This window comes from Bos grunniens, chromosome 3, assembly GCF_055505025.1.
Source record: "Bos grunniens cultivar Pamir isolate PY7600 chromosome 3, Bosgru_T2T1.0, whole genome shotgun sequence".
Taxonomy (NCBI): domain Eukaryota; kingdom Metazoa; phylum Chordata; class Mammalia; order Artiodactyla; family Bovidae; genus Bos; species Bos grunniens.
This window is the reverse complement of record NC_141167.1, coordinates 72,056,612-72,072,461: the sequence shown is the minus strand read 5'-3', so window position 1 is coordinate 72,072,461 and position 15,850 is coordinate 72,056,612. Positions and strand designations below refer to the sequence as shown.

At 38.2% G+C, this 15,850-nt stretch overlaps 1 protein-coding gene across 8 annotated transcripts in view; it reads left to right on the top strand.

Annotated features, from left to right (window-relative positions):
- Positions 1-15,466, top strand: part of ARHGAP29 (Rho GTPase activating protein 29) — an 82,499-nt gene extending 67,033 nt beyond the window's left edge. For all 8 annotated transcript variants that reach the window (XM_086391304.1, XM_086391300.1, XM_086391306.1 and 5 more), the window contains 7 exons: positions 2,258-2,397; positions 2,678-2,866; positions 3,128-3,265; positions 9,000-9,232; positions 10,429-10,759; positions 10,890-10,998; positions 13,339-15,466. In XM_086391304.1, the coding sequence (XP_086247430.1) occupies positions 2,258-2,397; positions 2,678-2,866; positions 3,128-3,265; positions 9,000-9,232; positions 10,429-10,759; positions 10,890-10,998; positions 13,339-14,228 (2,030 nt within the window). In that variant the 3' untranslated portion in view covers positions 14,229-15,466. The remainder of the gene's footprint in view (positions 1-2,257; positions 2,398-2,677; positions 2,867-3,127; positions 3,266-8,999; positions 9,233-10,428; positions 10,760-10,889; positions 10,999-13,338) is intronic.
- Positions 15,467-15,850: the final 384 nt, after the last annotated feature.

The window sequence follows — 15,850 nt, the reverse complement described above, 5'->3', positions numbered from 1 at the left end:
GTTCTCCCAACCAAGGATCAAACCTGCGTCCCCTGCATTGGAACACAGATTCTTAATCATTGGACCACCAGAGAAGTCCAATAGGCTAGATATTTTTATCTTTCAGAAACTTTATAGTGACTTAATTGTTCAGAGTGTACAGAAGAAATTCTGTTTCTGAGAATTTCTATGTGAGAAAATCCTCTTCAAAAGAAAGTGTAAGAAGCTAGGCAGGAAAAGTAAATAAAATACATGTACTTCTTGAGGGCAGGGAAGACTATGGATACTGAAGGACATAAAAGATCAGTCAGTTACATTAATGGCTTCACTTGAGACCTCCAGATACTTGTTTTGGCATCATTTTCTAAAGCAATATAGAATATCTGACCTCTGGTAGGATATTTATCGGATCAGATCAGTCACTCAGTCATGTCCAACTCTTTGCGACCCCATGAATCGCAGCACGCCAGGCCTCCCTGTCCAGCACCAACTCCCGGAGTTCACTCAGACTCACATCCATCGAGTCAGTGATGCCATCCAGCCATCTCATCCTCTGTCGTCCCCTTCTCCTCCTGCCCCCAGTCCCTCCCAGCATCAGAGTCTTTTCCAGTGAGTCAACTCTTCCCATGAGGTGGCCAAAGTACTGGAGCTTCAGCTTTAGCATCATTCCTTCCAAAGAAATCCCAGGGCTGATCTCCTTCAGAATGGACTGGTTGGATCTCCTTGCAGTCCAAGGGACTCTCAAGAGTCTTCTCCAACACCACAGTTCAAAAGCATCAATTCTTCAGCGCTCACCCTTCTTCACAGTCCAACCCTCACATCCATACATGACCACAGGAAAAACCATAGCCTTGACTAGACGAACCTTTGTTGGCAAAGTAATGTTTCTGCTTTTGAATATGCTATCTAGATTGGTCATAACTTTCCTTCCAAGGAGTAAGCGTCTTTTAATTTCATGGCTGCAGTCACCATCTGCAGTGATTTTGGAGCCCAGAAAAATAAAGTCTGACACTGTTTCCACTGTTTCCCCATCTATTTCCCATGAAATGATGGGACCGGATGCCATGACCTTCGTTTTCTGAATGTTGAGCTTTAAGCCAACTTTTTCACTCTCCTCTTTCACTTTCATCAAGAGGCTTTTGAGTTCTCTTCACTTTTCTGCCGTAAGGGTGGTGTCATCTGCATATCTGAGGTTATTGATATTTCTCCCGGCAATCTTGATTCCAGTTTGTGTTTCTTACAGTCCAGCGTTTCTCATGATGTACTCTGCATATAAGTTAAATAAACTGGGTGACAATATACAGCCTTGACAAACTCCTTTTCCTATTTGGAACCAGTCTATTGTTCCATGTCCAGTTCTAACTGTTGCTTCCTGACCTGCATACAGATTTCTCAAGAGGCAGATCAGGTGGTCTGGTATTCCCATCTCTTTCAGAATTTTCCACAGTTTATTGTGATCCACACAGTCAAAGGCTTTGGCATAGTCAATAAAGCAGAAATAGATGTTTTTCTGGAACTCTCTTGCTTTTTCCATGATCCAGCGGATGTTGGCAATTTGATCTCTGGTGCCTCTGCGTTTTCTAAAACCAGCTTGAACATCAGGAAGTTCATGGTTCACATACTGCTGAAGCCTGGCTTGGAGAATTTTGAGCATTACTTTACTAGCATGTGAGATGAGTGCAATTGTGCGGCAGTTTGAGCATTCTTTGGCATTGCCTTTCTTTGGGATTGGAATGAAAACTGACCTTTTCCAGTCCTGTGGCCACTGCTGAGTTTTCCAAATTTGCTGGCACATTGAGTGCAGCACTTTCACAGCATCATCTTTCAGAATTTGGAATAGCTCAACTGGAATTCCGTCACCTGTAATTTTGTAATAAATCAAGAATAGCGTTATCTTTAATGCAAATAATCCTGACACACTAAACTCGTAGAGCTAGTTTTCTTCCAAACTTTATAAGGTCCTTCTCCAAGAATGTAATGGCTCCTGTGAAATGAAGATCATGTTAAACTGTAAATTTTATAATTCTGGAAACCTTGTGCCATGATATTTTAGAAGTATGTTATTGGTTTGATGATGATTTTTACTCATAGCTTAAATGTTTGATGAATGTGTACCTGATAAGGGATCTGTACATTGGATGCTTATTTTGATGTTACAGACTAAAAGTCATAACTTTTTGTAATCTTATTTAAAAATCTTTTAAAGTGTAGTATCATGTGGTATAATTTTTTCTGTCCTGCTAACCATTCTTGTATACAACCCTGCTTCTGTTGGAAGGACCCAATTCTCTTGGAACATTTAAGAAAACGTTGATGTCAAAGGCAGCTCTCACTCACAAATTTCGCAAACTGAGATCCCCCACCAAGTGCAGGGATTGTGAAGGCATTGTGGTATTCCATGGTGTTGAATGTGAAGAGGTAAGATCTTTCTGGAATTATATTAGCCCTTTTATCCTTTTTGCTTTATACTTTTTTGTTATTAATTTTGCAATTAAGATCTTTTGCAAATGTATTTTAAAAAAATTGAACCACAGTGTTCCTTCTATAATTTTATATTTTATTTTGCTATCAAATGTATTTCAAACCCAAGTAATACCTTTTAAACTCATTTTTGTTATTTATCACTCTACCTGTAGTTTGTCCTTTTGTGAACAGATTTAAGGTGAGTTCACCATTTTAAACTGTCATTTTCTTGTAGTGTCTCCTTGTTTGTCACCGAAAGTGTTTGGAAAATTTAGTCATCATTTGTGGTCATCAGAAACTTATGGGGAAAATCCACTTATTTGGAGCAGAGTTCACACAAGTTGCAAAAAAGGAACCAGATGGCATCCCTTTTGTACTCAAAATGTGTGCCTCAGAGATCGAAAATAGAGCCTTGAGTCTACAGGTACATTATAATTTTTAAAGTTAATACTTTTAAAGCATAAATGTGATTTGTTCTAATCATAAGGATACACTAAAGGAGAACAATGCTCTCAGTTTTTACTAAGTAACTGAATTTATTCAGATTTATTTGAAAAATATTACCTCATTTGGTCCTAGTTTTTTTCCTAAAATATTAGTAAGAATCAAAGTATATTTAGCTATATGCATTTAACCATTTGTACTGAAGCAGAATTTTTTGCAAAATTTTTTCTCTTTTCTCAAGGGAATTTATCGTGTATGTGGGAACAAAATCAAAACTGAAAAACTGTGTCAAGCCTTGGAAAATGGAATGCACTTGGTAGACATTTCAGAATTTAGCTCACATGATATCTGTGATGTCTTAAAATTATACCTTCGACAGGTAAAGTTTTTACCATTGAAACTTACCATTAAATAGAGCAAAAATATAATTTGCAATTTGCTGATAATGTTTGCTGCACACATTTTTCATTGATATAAACCATATCAATATTTTTCCAATTATTAAAGTACAGATCAAAGAGTGTATAAAATGTATGTACAGTTTAAAGACCCATAATAATAAAAATCTTCATTTTCTATCACTTAGGTCCTTATAATAGAACATTCTTATACTTTGTTGAAGGCCCCTATATGCCACTCCACAGTTACAGCCCACAGCTCTACCCAGTGGTGTTTCATAACAGTGTTAATACCTCCCTGTCTTTTCTTAATTGTTTTAGTACCTGTTGTGTATTCCTAAATATTGTTCATATATTTAAGAATAGTGGTTTAGCCACTAAGTTGTGTCCAACTCTTGCAACCCCATGGACTGTAGCCCTCCAGGCTGCTCTGCCCGTGGAATTTCCCAAGCAAGAATACTGGAGTGGGTTGCCATTTCCTTCTCCAAGGGGCATCTTCCCAATCCAGGGATCAAACCCAGGTCTCCTGCATTGAAGGCAGATTCTTTACCAACTGAGCCACAAGGGAAGCCTCACAATATACATACAACAGAATGTATCAAGTTCTTGAAAACTGAGTAGAAAGCATAAATCTAGCTGTTTAAGGAAAGTTTACTATTCACACTGTTATATGAAGGATTCAGTAGTGGTTTGGCTTTAGTTTCATTGGTATTTTAGAATAGCTGTTGGGGGAGGTTAGTGATCAAGGTGTGAATGCATTCAGGGAAGATGAAGTTCACTATGGTTGGGGCATCAGTCAGGGCTCTCCTATAAGCTTAGTACTGCAAGTTCAGCAGGAATGTGGTCAGCAGTGAAGTGCTTTATATTTTCTTTTTCTGTGCTCACTCTTGTACTCGCATGTTTTAGGAGTAGGTCTGAAGAAAATGCTGCTGTGGGTGGATTAAGTGGCCATAATGTCTCAGGCAGCAGCTCATGGAAGGGTTGCGGGAACAATCAGCACTTTGTCATGATAAGCCAAGTTCAAAAGATCTGGGCCAGGGCCAGCTGCATTCTGTCCTTGGGTAAAGCTCTGTCCTTGAGTGAAAATGAAGACAATTGCAGAGAGCATAGTAATGTTGGTCCTCTACGTGTCCATCTCAGGAGCTCTGTTCTTCTGAGTCCTTTTAATATGGGAAGAGCTGTCATCCTGGGGTCTCTCTTCTCCACTCTCTTCTGTGAGAACACCTGTCTTCTGTGTCATGTCTTCTTGTTTTTTATTCTCCTGTTTTGGTCAGGGCCATCTGGAGCAAAGCGGACTAACTAAACATTTGAAACTGTTTTATCTGTAAATGTCTTTACTTTGCTTCCTTGAATAAGAATGGAAGAGTGGGAGGTAAGGAAGGTTATAATATTCTAGGCTGGAAATTATTTTTCTTTGGAAATTTGAAGGCATTTTTTTTTATTGTTTTCTTTGAAGCCTAAAATCCTTCTCATTCCTGACTATTTATTTATATGTAGCCTGTTGTTTTCTCTCTGAAAACTTGTAGAATCTTTTGCTATCTACTATCTTCAAATTCCACAGCCTATGCCTTGATGTGGGTGTATTTTCATCCACTCTTTCAGGCACTCCACAGTTTCTGTCATTCTGCTTACTTGTCCTTTAGTTCGTGGAACTTTAATTTCCTTGCTCTGTTGCTCCCCTCTGTTTTCTCTGTGTTTTTTTCTGGAACTTACATTTGGATGCAACTTGTATTGGTTCTCTAGCTTCCTTCCCTTTTCCCTGTTCTTTCGTTTTTGTTTTCTTTTAATTCTGTCTAAAAAATTCCCTCAGCTTTATCTTCCATTCTTACTGTAAACTATTTCATTTCTGAGATCATGTTTTAATTTCCAAGAATTCTAGTTTTCTGTCCCTTTTATAACATTCTTTTTATTTTATTGAATGCTGTATTTCTTCTACCTGAAATATTCATATTTTTTAAAGAATTTTTTCTTGTCTCAGCTTCTAGCCCTGTCCTATAGAAATATAATGTGAGCTTTGTATATAATATTTAATTTCCTAGTAGCCACATAAAAAGAAACAGTGAAGTTAAATTTTAATATTTAACAAATGGAAAGCATCTGAGCATCTAATCAGTAATTTTAAATAATTAATGAAATATTTACCTTTTCTGGGGTTTACTGGGTCTTTGAAATCTGGTGTGTATTTTTCACTTAGAGCACATGTCAGTTTGGAACAGCCACATGTCCACTGCTCAGTAGCCATATATGACTAGCAGCCACAATATTGACGGCAGAGTTGTAGGCCTTCGAGTTGGTTTTTTCCTATTTTCATTTCTGTCTTCTGTAGTTTTCTCCTTAAAATGAAAGCTTTGGGAACTGAAATCTCTCTGGAAGCTTTTTTAATTGTAAACTATTTTTAAGATTTTATTGAACTATCATTGATGTACAGTGTTGTATTAATTTCTGCAAAGTGATTCCTTTTTTACATATATATATATATATTCTTTTAATATTTTTTTCCATTATGGTTTATCCCAGAATATTGGATATGGTTCCCTGTGCTACTGTCTGGAAACTCTTGAATACATGAAGACTTGAAGATTTTGAACTTTACTGTAGTGAGTGTAGCGTTATCTAAGAGGACTGTTTGGGAAACACCTGACATTCGTATGTCTAGGTCTCTGCTTGTGGGCTAATCTAATAGCACAGAGAAGAGTCTTTCCCTGCCTACAGGTATGATTCCATAACTCTGGGATCCTAGTTAGGTAAGAAGGGTTCAGCAGGCATACAGTCACTAAATCCTTATTTAAGATAGTTACCCACCTGTTCCTTATGCTTGGCATTACCCTTCCAGAGACCCTCTGTTTTACACTGCCCAGAGAAGAAATTTCCAGACTTCTGAGGTTGCTCAGGAGCATGGACTAGGGATAAAGATCTAGAATTCTAATGCTTTTTGGATAGCTCACACTTCCCCCAAATTAGAGGACCTAGTCTAACAATCCCTGAATCTCCTTCAGTTCAGCTCAGTCATCTCTGACTCTTTGCGACCCCAATGACTGCAGCACGCCAGGCCTCCCTGTCCATCACCAACTCCCGAAGTTTACTCAGAATCATGTCCACAGGGTCGGTGATGCCATCCAACCGTCTCATCCTCTGTCATCCCCTTCTTTTCCCGTCTTCAATCTTTCCCAGCATCAGGGTCTTTTCACATGAGTCAGCTCTTCACATCAGGTGGCCAAAGTATTGGAGTGTCAACTTCAGCATCAGTCCTTCCAAGGAATAGTCAGGACTGATTTCTTTTAGGATGTACTGGTTGAATCTCCTTGCAGTCCAAGGGACTCTCAAGAGTCTTCTCCAACACCACAGTTCAAAAGCATCAATTCTTTGGCATTCAGCTTTCTTTATAGTCCAACTTTCACATCCATACATGACTACTGGAAAAACCAAAGCTTCAACTAGACAGACCTTTGTTGGCAAAGTAATGTCCCTGCTTTTTAATACACTGTCTAGGTTGGTCATAGCTTTTCTTCCAAGGAGCAAGTGTCTTTTAATTTCATGGCTGCAGTCACCATCTGCAGTGATTTTGGAGCCCAAAAAAATAGTCTGACAATGTTTCCACTGTTTTCCCAACTATTTGCAATGAAGTGATGAGATCAGATGCCATGATCTTAGTTTTCTGAATTTTAGGCCAACTTTTTCACTCTCCACTTTCACTTTCATCAAGAGGCTCTTTAGTTCTTCGCTTTCTGCCATAAGGGTGGTGTCATCTGCACATCTGAGGTTATTGATATTTCTCCCAACAATCTTGATTCCATCTTGTGCTTCATCCAGCCCAGCGTTTCTCATGATGTACTCTGTATATAAGTCAAATAAGCAGGGTGACAATATACAGCCTTGATATATTCCTTTCCTGATTTGGAACCAGTCTGTTGTTCCATGTCCAGTTCTAACTGTTGCTTCCTGACCTGCATACAGATTTCTCAAGAGGCAGAGTCTCCTTAGGATCCGGTAAATCATGTTGATTCTCCGTTTAGAATTTTAGCTTTCTTAGGAGTGCTAAGTCAGCACATGTTTATGTCCTCTTCAGCTTGCGAAATGTTTTTTGTCTCCATCCCTGTTCTCCCAGTCCTGTGGGCTTAACTGTATGTCAGTGGGATTGTAGAAAGGAAAGAAATTAGGTACAAATGTTGAATGTACCATGTTAGCCCAGGAAACTATTGATATATCTTTAACCACATTTTATATGATTCTCAACTGAGAAATGGAGACAGTATTTTCAAATAACTTAATCTCACAATGAATCATCCTTTATTTCTTCTAGTCAGTCAGGGAGAGGAAATAAATGGGGTCAAATACTACCAGCTTTTGGTCTTCCTGGGTGGCTCAGTGGTAAAGAATCCATTTGCCAGTGCAGAAGATGCCAGAGATAAGGATTCAATCCCTGAGTCAAAAAGATCCCCTAGAGAAGGAAATGGCAACCCACTGCAATATTCTTGCCTGGGAAACCCCATGGACAGAAGAGCCTGGCAGGCTACAGTCCATGGGGGTTGTAAAGAGTTGGACGTGACTTGGCAGCTAAACAGCAACAACATACCAGCTCTAGTTCTGTGCTAGGAATACTATGGGACCAGAGCTTTAGTGTGGAAAGCCATGGTCAGTTCTTACAGTATTAAGAGAATAGCCTTTATTTTACTCAGTACTATGTGGGAAATCTGAAGCTCCAAGAATGACCTTCTTCAGATCCCAAAATGGTAGAGGTAGAAATTGATCTTGATGCCCTCTTTGGGACCAGCAGGGGAAGCTGGAGAAGTAGGTGCCAACCTCACCACAGATAGTGTAAGACATCACCTAGCAAGAGAGATGTTGTATATTTTATCACCACGCAGTGCAATCCTTGAAATCAGTTATGCCAGTAGACGGATAAAGGTGGTATGCCTATGGACAGTTTGAGAGAGGAACTTCTTTTGATCTGCTTATTGGCAATTAAAGTGGTATTTAAAAATTAGATAAAATGTTGGCAGTGTCTTCTTGTTAAGTCATATTGTCTTTTGCTAATCTTCAGTCAGGTCCAGGTAAAACACAAGGGCCTTACAGCATTTTGTTCTGTCTCCCATACAAACAGAAAATAAGTTTTTTCTATTTAATTTGATATATATTGTACATTATCCTGGATTTTTTTCAATAAGATAGCTGAAGATCATGCTGACTTTGGGGCAGTCTTGAATGTAATTGGTATAGAGTATCAGTTTTAAAATCCCATAATGCAGCTTTAGGTTTAGAGTTTTACTTGATTACTAGTTAACTCATTTTTAATATGGATATACTTACGGTGATGTCAGATTCACTTTATAGATCACACCTAGCAAACATACATACATTTCTTTTTTTCTTGTTCTAGAGTTTAATTTTTTTTCTTCTGGTTGTATTGAGATATAACTGACATACAGCACTGTATAAGTTTAAGCTGTACAGCATAACAGTTTGACTGACATACATCATGAGACGATTATCACAATAAGTTTAGTGAAATCCATCATATATAGATACAAGGTTAAAGAAATAGAAAAAAGTATTTTTCCTTGTGATGAGACATTACGTACATTTCTAACTGTGGATTGACCTTAAGTCCTGTTACCTAAAAAGGATGTGCTAAACCACTCAGTAGCTATTCAGTAAATTATTAACAGTGAAAAACATGAAAAGAATGATATTTCTAATATAATTTTATCTCTTTAGCTGCCAGAACCATTTATTTTATTTCGATTGTACAAGGAATTTATAGACCTTGCAATAGAAATCCAACATGTAAATGAAGAACAGGAGATGAAAAAGGATAACCCTGAGGACAAAAAATGGCCAAGTTCATCTATAGAAATAAGCCGAATCCTCCTAAAAAGCAAGGACCTTCTAAGACAATTGCCAGCATCAAATTTTAACAGCCTTCATTACCTCATAGTTCATCTTAAGCGGTAAGAACTTTGAATAAGACAGGCGTTAATGGGTGGATAATGGGTCAGTTTTTTTGGTTTTGCTTTTATGGTTTATTTTTTTAATTGTGGTAAAATACACATAACAAAAATTTACCCTTTTAGCCATTTTTAAGTGTACAGCTCAGTAGTAAGTACATTTCACATTCTTGTGGTATTGTTTTTTGACTGAATATTTCATTTCTAATATGTATGAGGGAAAGGGAGACACTTAATATATGTTCTTGGAGCCAACATCTTTCTGTCAGATGCCTGTTCTGTGCCAGGCTCTGGCTGGGGAAATAAGGATGCAGATGTCAGGTTTCTTTCATGTGTCCTGCTGTGAGCTTGAGTGGCAGACCTGCACAGAAGTGCACTGCAGTGTCATTCTCATTCGGAGGGTACTTCGCTTAGCATGCAGAGGAGCATGGGGGAGGGGGTCGTGAATCAGAGACGGTAACCCTGAGCCAGACTTGAAGAACGGTTTGCTGATGTGCAAAAGGGCAGTCCAGGCAGAGACACAGGAGAACGCTTTGCTTTAGGGGACATAAAAGAAGTTCAGTTCGGCCGCAGTCTAGCAAGCAGTAGCACAAAGTGAGCAAGGTGGAGTCCTGGTAAAGTCATACATGCCTGGCAGATTAATTGACTGTCTTCTTTCTGTACTCACTGAAGGATTTGGGGCCAGGAATTTAACATGGTCAAGTTTGCCTGTTAGGTCTTCCTAGCAGCTGTATCGAGAATGGCTTGGAGGGGAGGTACTTAATTACTTCAATTCAGATCTCCTTGAATAGTCAGAGAAATAAAAGGTGATGAGAACTTGAAGTAAGGCCAGAGCAGTGGGAATGGCAGTGGAGCAGCAGAGAGATCTTTAGGATCAGCTAGGCTTGAGGACTAGCTGTGGGCAGTGAGGTAGAGTTTCCACCATAGGTACCTGGGAGGATGTCATACATATTTACTAAGATAGGAGCAACATTTAGGGGTATTTTTTTTTTTTTCTGCTGGTAAAACTATACTGATTCCTTCTACTTATTTATATTTAACCCTAATACCGTGAAACCCAACTTGCTGTGTGGTCAATATTTAAGCAAATAAATAGATCCTTTTCCTAGATTTCAACCCATTTTTCCTCCACCTTTCCCATCCCATAATACACTGCCATCAAGGAAATCTAATACAGCCTTATGTGTTCTGCGTCGCAGAGTTGTAGATCATTCAGAAGAAAACAAAATGAACTCCAGAAACTTGGGTGTGATATTCGGACCAAGTCTCCTTAGGCCGAGGCCCACAACGGCTCCGATCACCATCTCCTCTCTTGCTGACTATTCAAATCAAGCACGGTTGGTAGAGTTCCTCATTACCTACTCACAGAAGATCTTTGATGGGTCCCTGCAGCCACAGGATTCGGCTGTAGGTAGTGCAGGTGGCATCGCACCTCAGGTTGACCCAGGCTATCTTCCAAAGTCTCTGTTATCACCAGAAGAAAGAGATCCAGAACGTTCTATGAAGTCATTGTTTTTCTCTTCAAAAGAAGTGAGTTTTGCTTATATGGAATTATGTTGGAACTTTGTAAAGTGTAACGTTATAAGTTGAAAATCTTTGAACTGTTTATTTTGAAGTGTGTTTTGCTTCTTCAAGTTTAAAAACTTTCTTCTATCAACAGGATATCCAAACTACGGATAGTGAATGCAAAAGTTTTGAATCCACTCCATCATTTGAGGAATCAGAGCGAAAGCAAAATGCATTAGAAAAATGTGATGCATATCTCATTGGTGAGTGGCCATGTAAAATGCATGCTTACTGACTTAAAACTGTCCCAGTAAACCATGATTAAAAGCCAAGGTGAGTGAAGTTGAAAGAAGTCAGAGGGAGAAAGTTCTTTAGTAGTGCATCTTTCCCAGACATTAAGAATGCCTTTTAGTGTACCTTGTGTCTATATGAATGCCATTCTTTTCAGTAATCCTTATAAAAAGACATCTTAGAGTTCACAGGTGTGTTTTGTGCTCTTTCTGAAAAAATTTTTTTTTTTTTTTTGCCATTAATGTATGTCAAGAACGCAGAAATGTTTTGAGTAGTATGATGATTCATTAGCATCTTTTGTAACCATAGATCATTGTATTGATCTTACGACTTGTAAGGAATCACTTAGACTCCTCAAATTCAAAAATTTTAGACTCAAAAAACTCAGAAAAAATTTTTTCAAATGCCTTTTCATATCACCTGTCATTAACACATTGAGCACACATGATATTTTTTTTATTTCCTTGTCTGTAGTCATTCACTGTATATAATTTTAGTTGTAGTGATTGGTGGCATCCATTTGTGGAAAGGCTTTCATTTATTACTGTAATTCTGTACATCACTAAAGCGAACTTGCAGGGTTTTTAAATGTAGTCATATATGTTAAATTTGATCTGTAATTAAATATTAATGATCATAGCCTGACAAGATCTGAAAAGCAAGGGAGCCTGCTCTGTGCTAGGCACTGTTCTTATTGTTTGATTCTGTTTATCCAATTTGATCTCAGAAACAGTTCTGTGTTATAATATAGATAGTATTAACCCCTTTCAACCCATAACCTAATAATCTGAGAGAGGTTAAATAGTGCCAGAGGTCATGCCCCTAATTGATTGTTCAGTATTTGAACCTATGTTCATGATAATTTCACTATTCCATTATCTAGGGCTCCCAGTTAGGAATGTCATTGTTTTTAGTGCCTGTACCACTTCATTTATATACTAGATAAATGAACACTTTTCATGATTAGATCATTTAGGCCACATACCATCAAAGATACAAGTATGATTCCTTTTGACAGGTGAAGACACTGAGGGACAGCAAGATTGCCTTGCCCAGTGCAAAAGGGGGAGAGCTGAGCTAAATCCAGATGCTGGGCTTCAGAGTCTGCACTCTTATCCATTACACTGTAGTTTTTTCCCTTAGAACTTAAGAATACACTTTGGTGCCTGCGGTGGTTTGCAAAATGTCCTTTAGGATGTTCTATATACCTGGGGGGAGGACCTGGGAAATCAAAATGAGAGACCATTGCCCTGGAAGCCCAGGGAAGAGAGGTTCACAGTAAGGAGCTATGGAGGAAGGTCAGATGAGGTGATAATTGTTAAGTCATTCTGATGGGCTCCTGTCTACAAACCACTCCTCAGAAGAGGAGCATGAACAGAGGGCTGGAATTTACCAGAAACCGGGATGTTTTAAGGGAGATGCTGCAAAAAAACGACAGGATTTGAAAAAGTTCAGGATTCTAGTTTGAGAAAACATGGACCATGGGTCCAGACTTGATAGAAAGAGAGAGAGAAGTACATCTGGAAGTGAACAGTAAGTAGGGAGAATGGCATTTTCCACTTAAAACTATTCAATTTTAATCAGGATGAATATTATAGTCCATTTATTAATTGATCATACAAGGGCCTCTAAGGCATTTAATATAATACGTTCTCACTGTGGGTTGAGCATAACTGTGAAAAGCAGATGGAGTTGGCAAAAGCCTTGGGATTCAGAGTATACTTATATTTGGTTGGCATGTAAATTGGTGTAACTTTTCTGAGGGTAACACACCAATATCAGCCTGTTGAAATCATGACAACCCTTTTAGCCAGCACTTACTTAATCATGGGCTTCCCTTGTGGCTCAGCTGGTAAAGTATTCACCTGGCAATGCAGACGACCTGGGTTCAATCCCTGGGTTGGAAAGATCCCCTGGAGAAGGGAACGGCTCCCCACTCCAGTATTCTGGCAGTCACAAAGAGTCAGACACACAACTGAGTGACTTTCATTTCACTTCACTTACTTGTTCATACATAGCACATAAGCTATTATACATCAGCAAGGGTGTTTTTTCCCACAACCTGCAATGAATTTTGTAGCTATTTATTATATTTATTTAAATAAATATAGACTTCTAACATTTTAAAATCAAAGTGTACATTTAATATTTTATGAGTATTTTACTCCTCTGCCTAGAAAACTAAAAAATAACATGGAGAAAATACATGAAGACTCGTGTTTTGAGAGGGTGTTCATCTCTAACTCGTTTTGATACTCTTGTTAACTGTGTACCATAAAGTTTGATTTTTAAATGAATCTCTTCTTTTACAGACAACAAAGGGCGTTTGCTTGTAGACCAAGAACTTGAGTCAGCATCAAGAAAGACAGAAGATGCTTGTAAAACCTCCAAGCTGCCTACTCTGAAGTCCGATAGGGAAATAAATGGTGTTGAGAGGCATCTTCCAAGGACCAGGATTAGGCCTGTAAGTTTGCCTATAGACAGACTACTACTTCTTGCTAGCTCTCCTACTGAGAGAAATGGCAGAAATATGGGAAATGTAAATTCAGACAAGCTTTGCAAGAATCCTGTCTTTGAAGGAGTTAATAGAAAAGACTCCCCAACTGTTGTTTGTTCTAAATTTGATGGCTTTGATCAGCAGACTCTACAAAAAACTAGGGAGAAACAGTATGAACAAAATGACCACACTGCAAAGACTGGAATGATTGTGCCCAGTGCATTCCAGGAAAGAGGTGTGGCACTGAACATCAGGAGCAGCGGGGACCACCCTGTCAGCATCACCCAGCCCAGTAAGCCATACACAGAACCTGTCAGGTCAACAAGACAGGTGTCGGAGAGACGGTCCTCTGACTCCTGCCCTCCTGCTTCTGTCAGAACACCCAGGACACTGCAGCCCCAGCACTGGACAACATTTTATAAACCACCTGCTCCTGCTGCTAGTGGGAGAGGGGATGAGGAGAAACCGGTGACACCCTCCGTAGCCGTGCCCCCTGGCACAACGCATGCTCCCCAGGAGCACGTGCTGAAATCAGTTCCAGGGTCTGAAAATGCCTCGGCTGGGCCTGTGCACCCAGTTAGTAGGCCTGAAGAGAAGGCTGAAGAACGAGACCAGCCTGACGTACCCACGGCGTGTCAGAGACCAAGGCTGAAACGAATGCAGCAGTTTGAAGACCTTGAAGATGAAATCCCACAGTTTGTGTAGGATTGTCAGAGTTCAGTTTTTTCTCTTTTTGTTGTTTTGTTTTGTGGTATCGTATTTGTCTTCTGAAAGAAATTTTTGCCAGGGCCTCTCTTGTATAGGATTGCCAAATTGTGGAGTTAGCTTTTTGTCATTGTATTGTGTTATCCTGTGTCAATTTTGTTGAATGGCAGAATGTTTTGATAGGGCCCACCTGTGCCTCACTGGAATTATATGTATTTTTGAAGTTGTGAATAAATATACTCTAAAATTTTTTTAAAGTTCAGTTGATTCCCCATAAAATGGTCCATTTAAGTGCATCCCTAATATATGCTATAGCTCTCAACTAATAGGTGCAATTGAGGGAAATCAGCTTTATTTTTTTGAAGTTGAAACTGTGTGCTTATTTATAAAAGGAATGTTTCTGAGTGCAAGTGCTTGAAAGATCTTTATTTGGTATGATTATTTTTTTCACACAATTTTATAGTGTATCTTTGACCATTTATGCTTTTATGGTAAGTGTGTAACCTTTTATTTTCCAATTGGTGATTCACTTAACTTTTTCATATTTACATCATGGCCAAAAGGCTTGCAAATCTGTATTTAATTCCATTTTAATTAATTGCCAAATTTTGCATGTGGTAGCCAGTTTAACTGTACAAAGAAACTGCATTTAAACATGTTTCTAAATTGTATAGTTCAGTCATGTCTTATTTGGTTTTAGATAGTACACATTTAATAATTTTTCACTTTTTGACTTTGTTCTGCATAAACTTTTGTTCAACAGTTCTGAACCTTTTGGTATTTTATATAATAGTCCAAAACAATGTTTTAAAATTCAGTGTATTTCCTTTTAATATTATCTGGATTTTTTTTTAAAACATTTCTTTTGTTTGAAGTGTTTTCACTTGTGAATAATTTTATGTGCTTTTTCTACCTGGATTTATAACTATTGACCATGTATGATTCAGGTGAATCATACAGAGATTTAAAGTTGATTCTAAGAGTATAGTTCAATAGGCCTCATTGTTTGGAATTTGAGAGGGAGTGTAGATGATTGGATATATTTCATTTATATTTCCCAGTTTTTTAGAACTAGCTCAGTTCTGTTAGTTTCTTGGTTTTGTCATTTTGCATAAAATAGGATATAAAAGGGATAAAAAATAAAATAGCCTCTTTTTGTATGTGTGAATTATATTTGTAACAAATGCTTTTATATGACCATGTTATACTTGATAAAAATATATATATTAACCTGTTAAGTTATTTCAAGTTCTTGTGGTTTCTGTGAAATTGTTCCCACTTAGGGTGTGAGACTTTGAGGTTTATTAACCATTGGCTTAGTGGTAAACACTTGGAACTCATATGTCCTTTGACTGCAGCATGGAGTGCATTTTATGGGAAGTTGTTTTATAGTTTTATATAACATTAAGGACCAGGGATAAAGAATTACCCACCCTTTTGTACTGGAGCCTTGTTTGTAGTCCTAATTGTTTTAAAAATGTAGAATTGTGTTGGTATGAAAACCTAAAAAAACATAAGAGCCAATATTTGTTGAGTTCTTTCTGCGTGCTATGAACTCTGCTGAGTTCCATGTAAATTATTTCAAGTTTACAGCAGCTTATAATGGGTAGGTAAGTACTTTA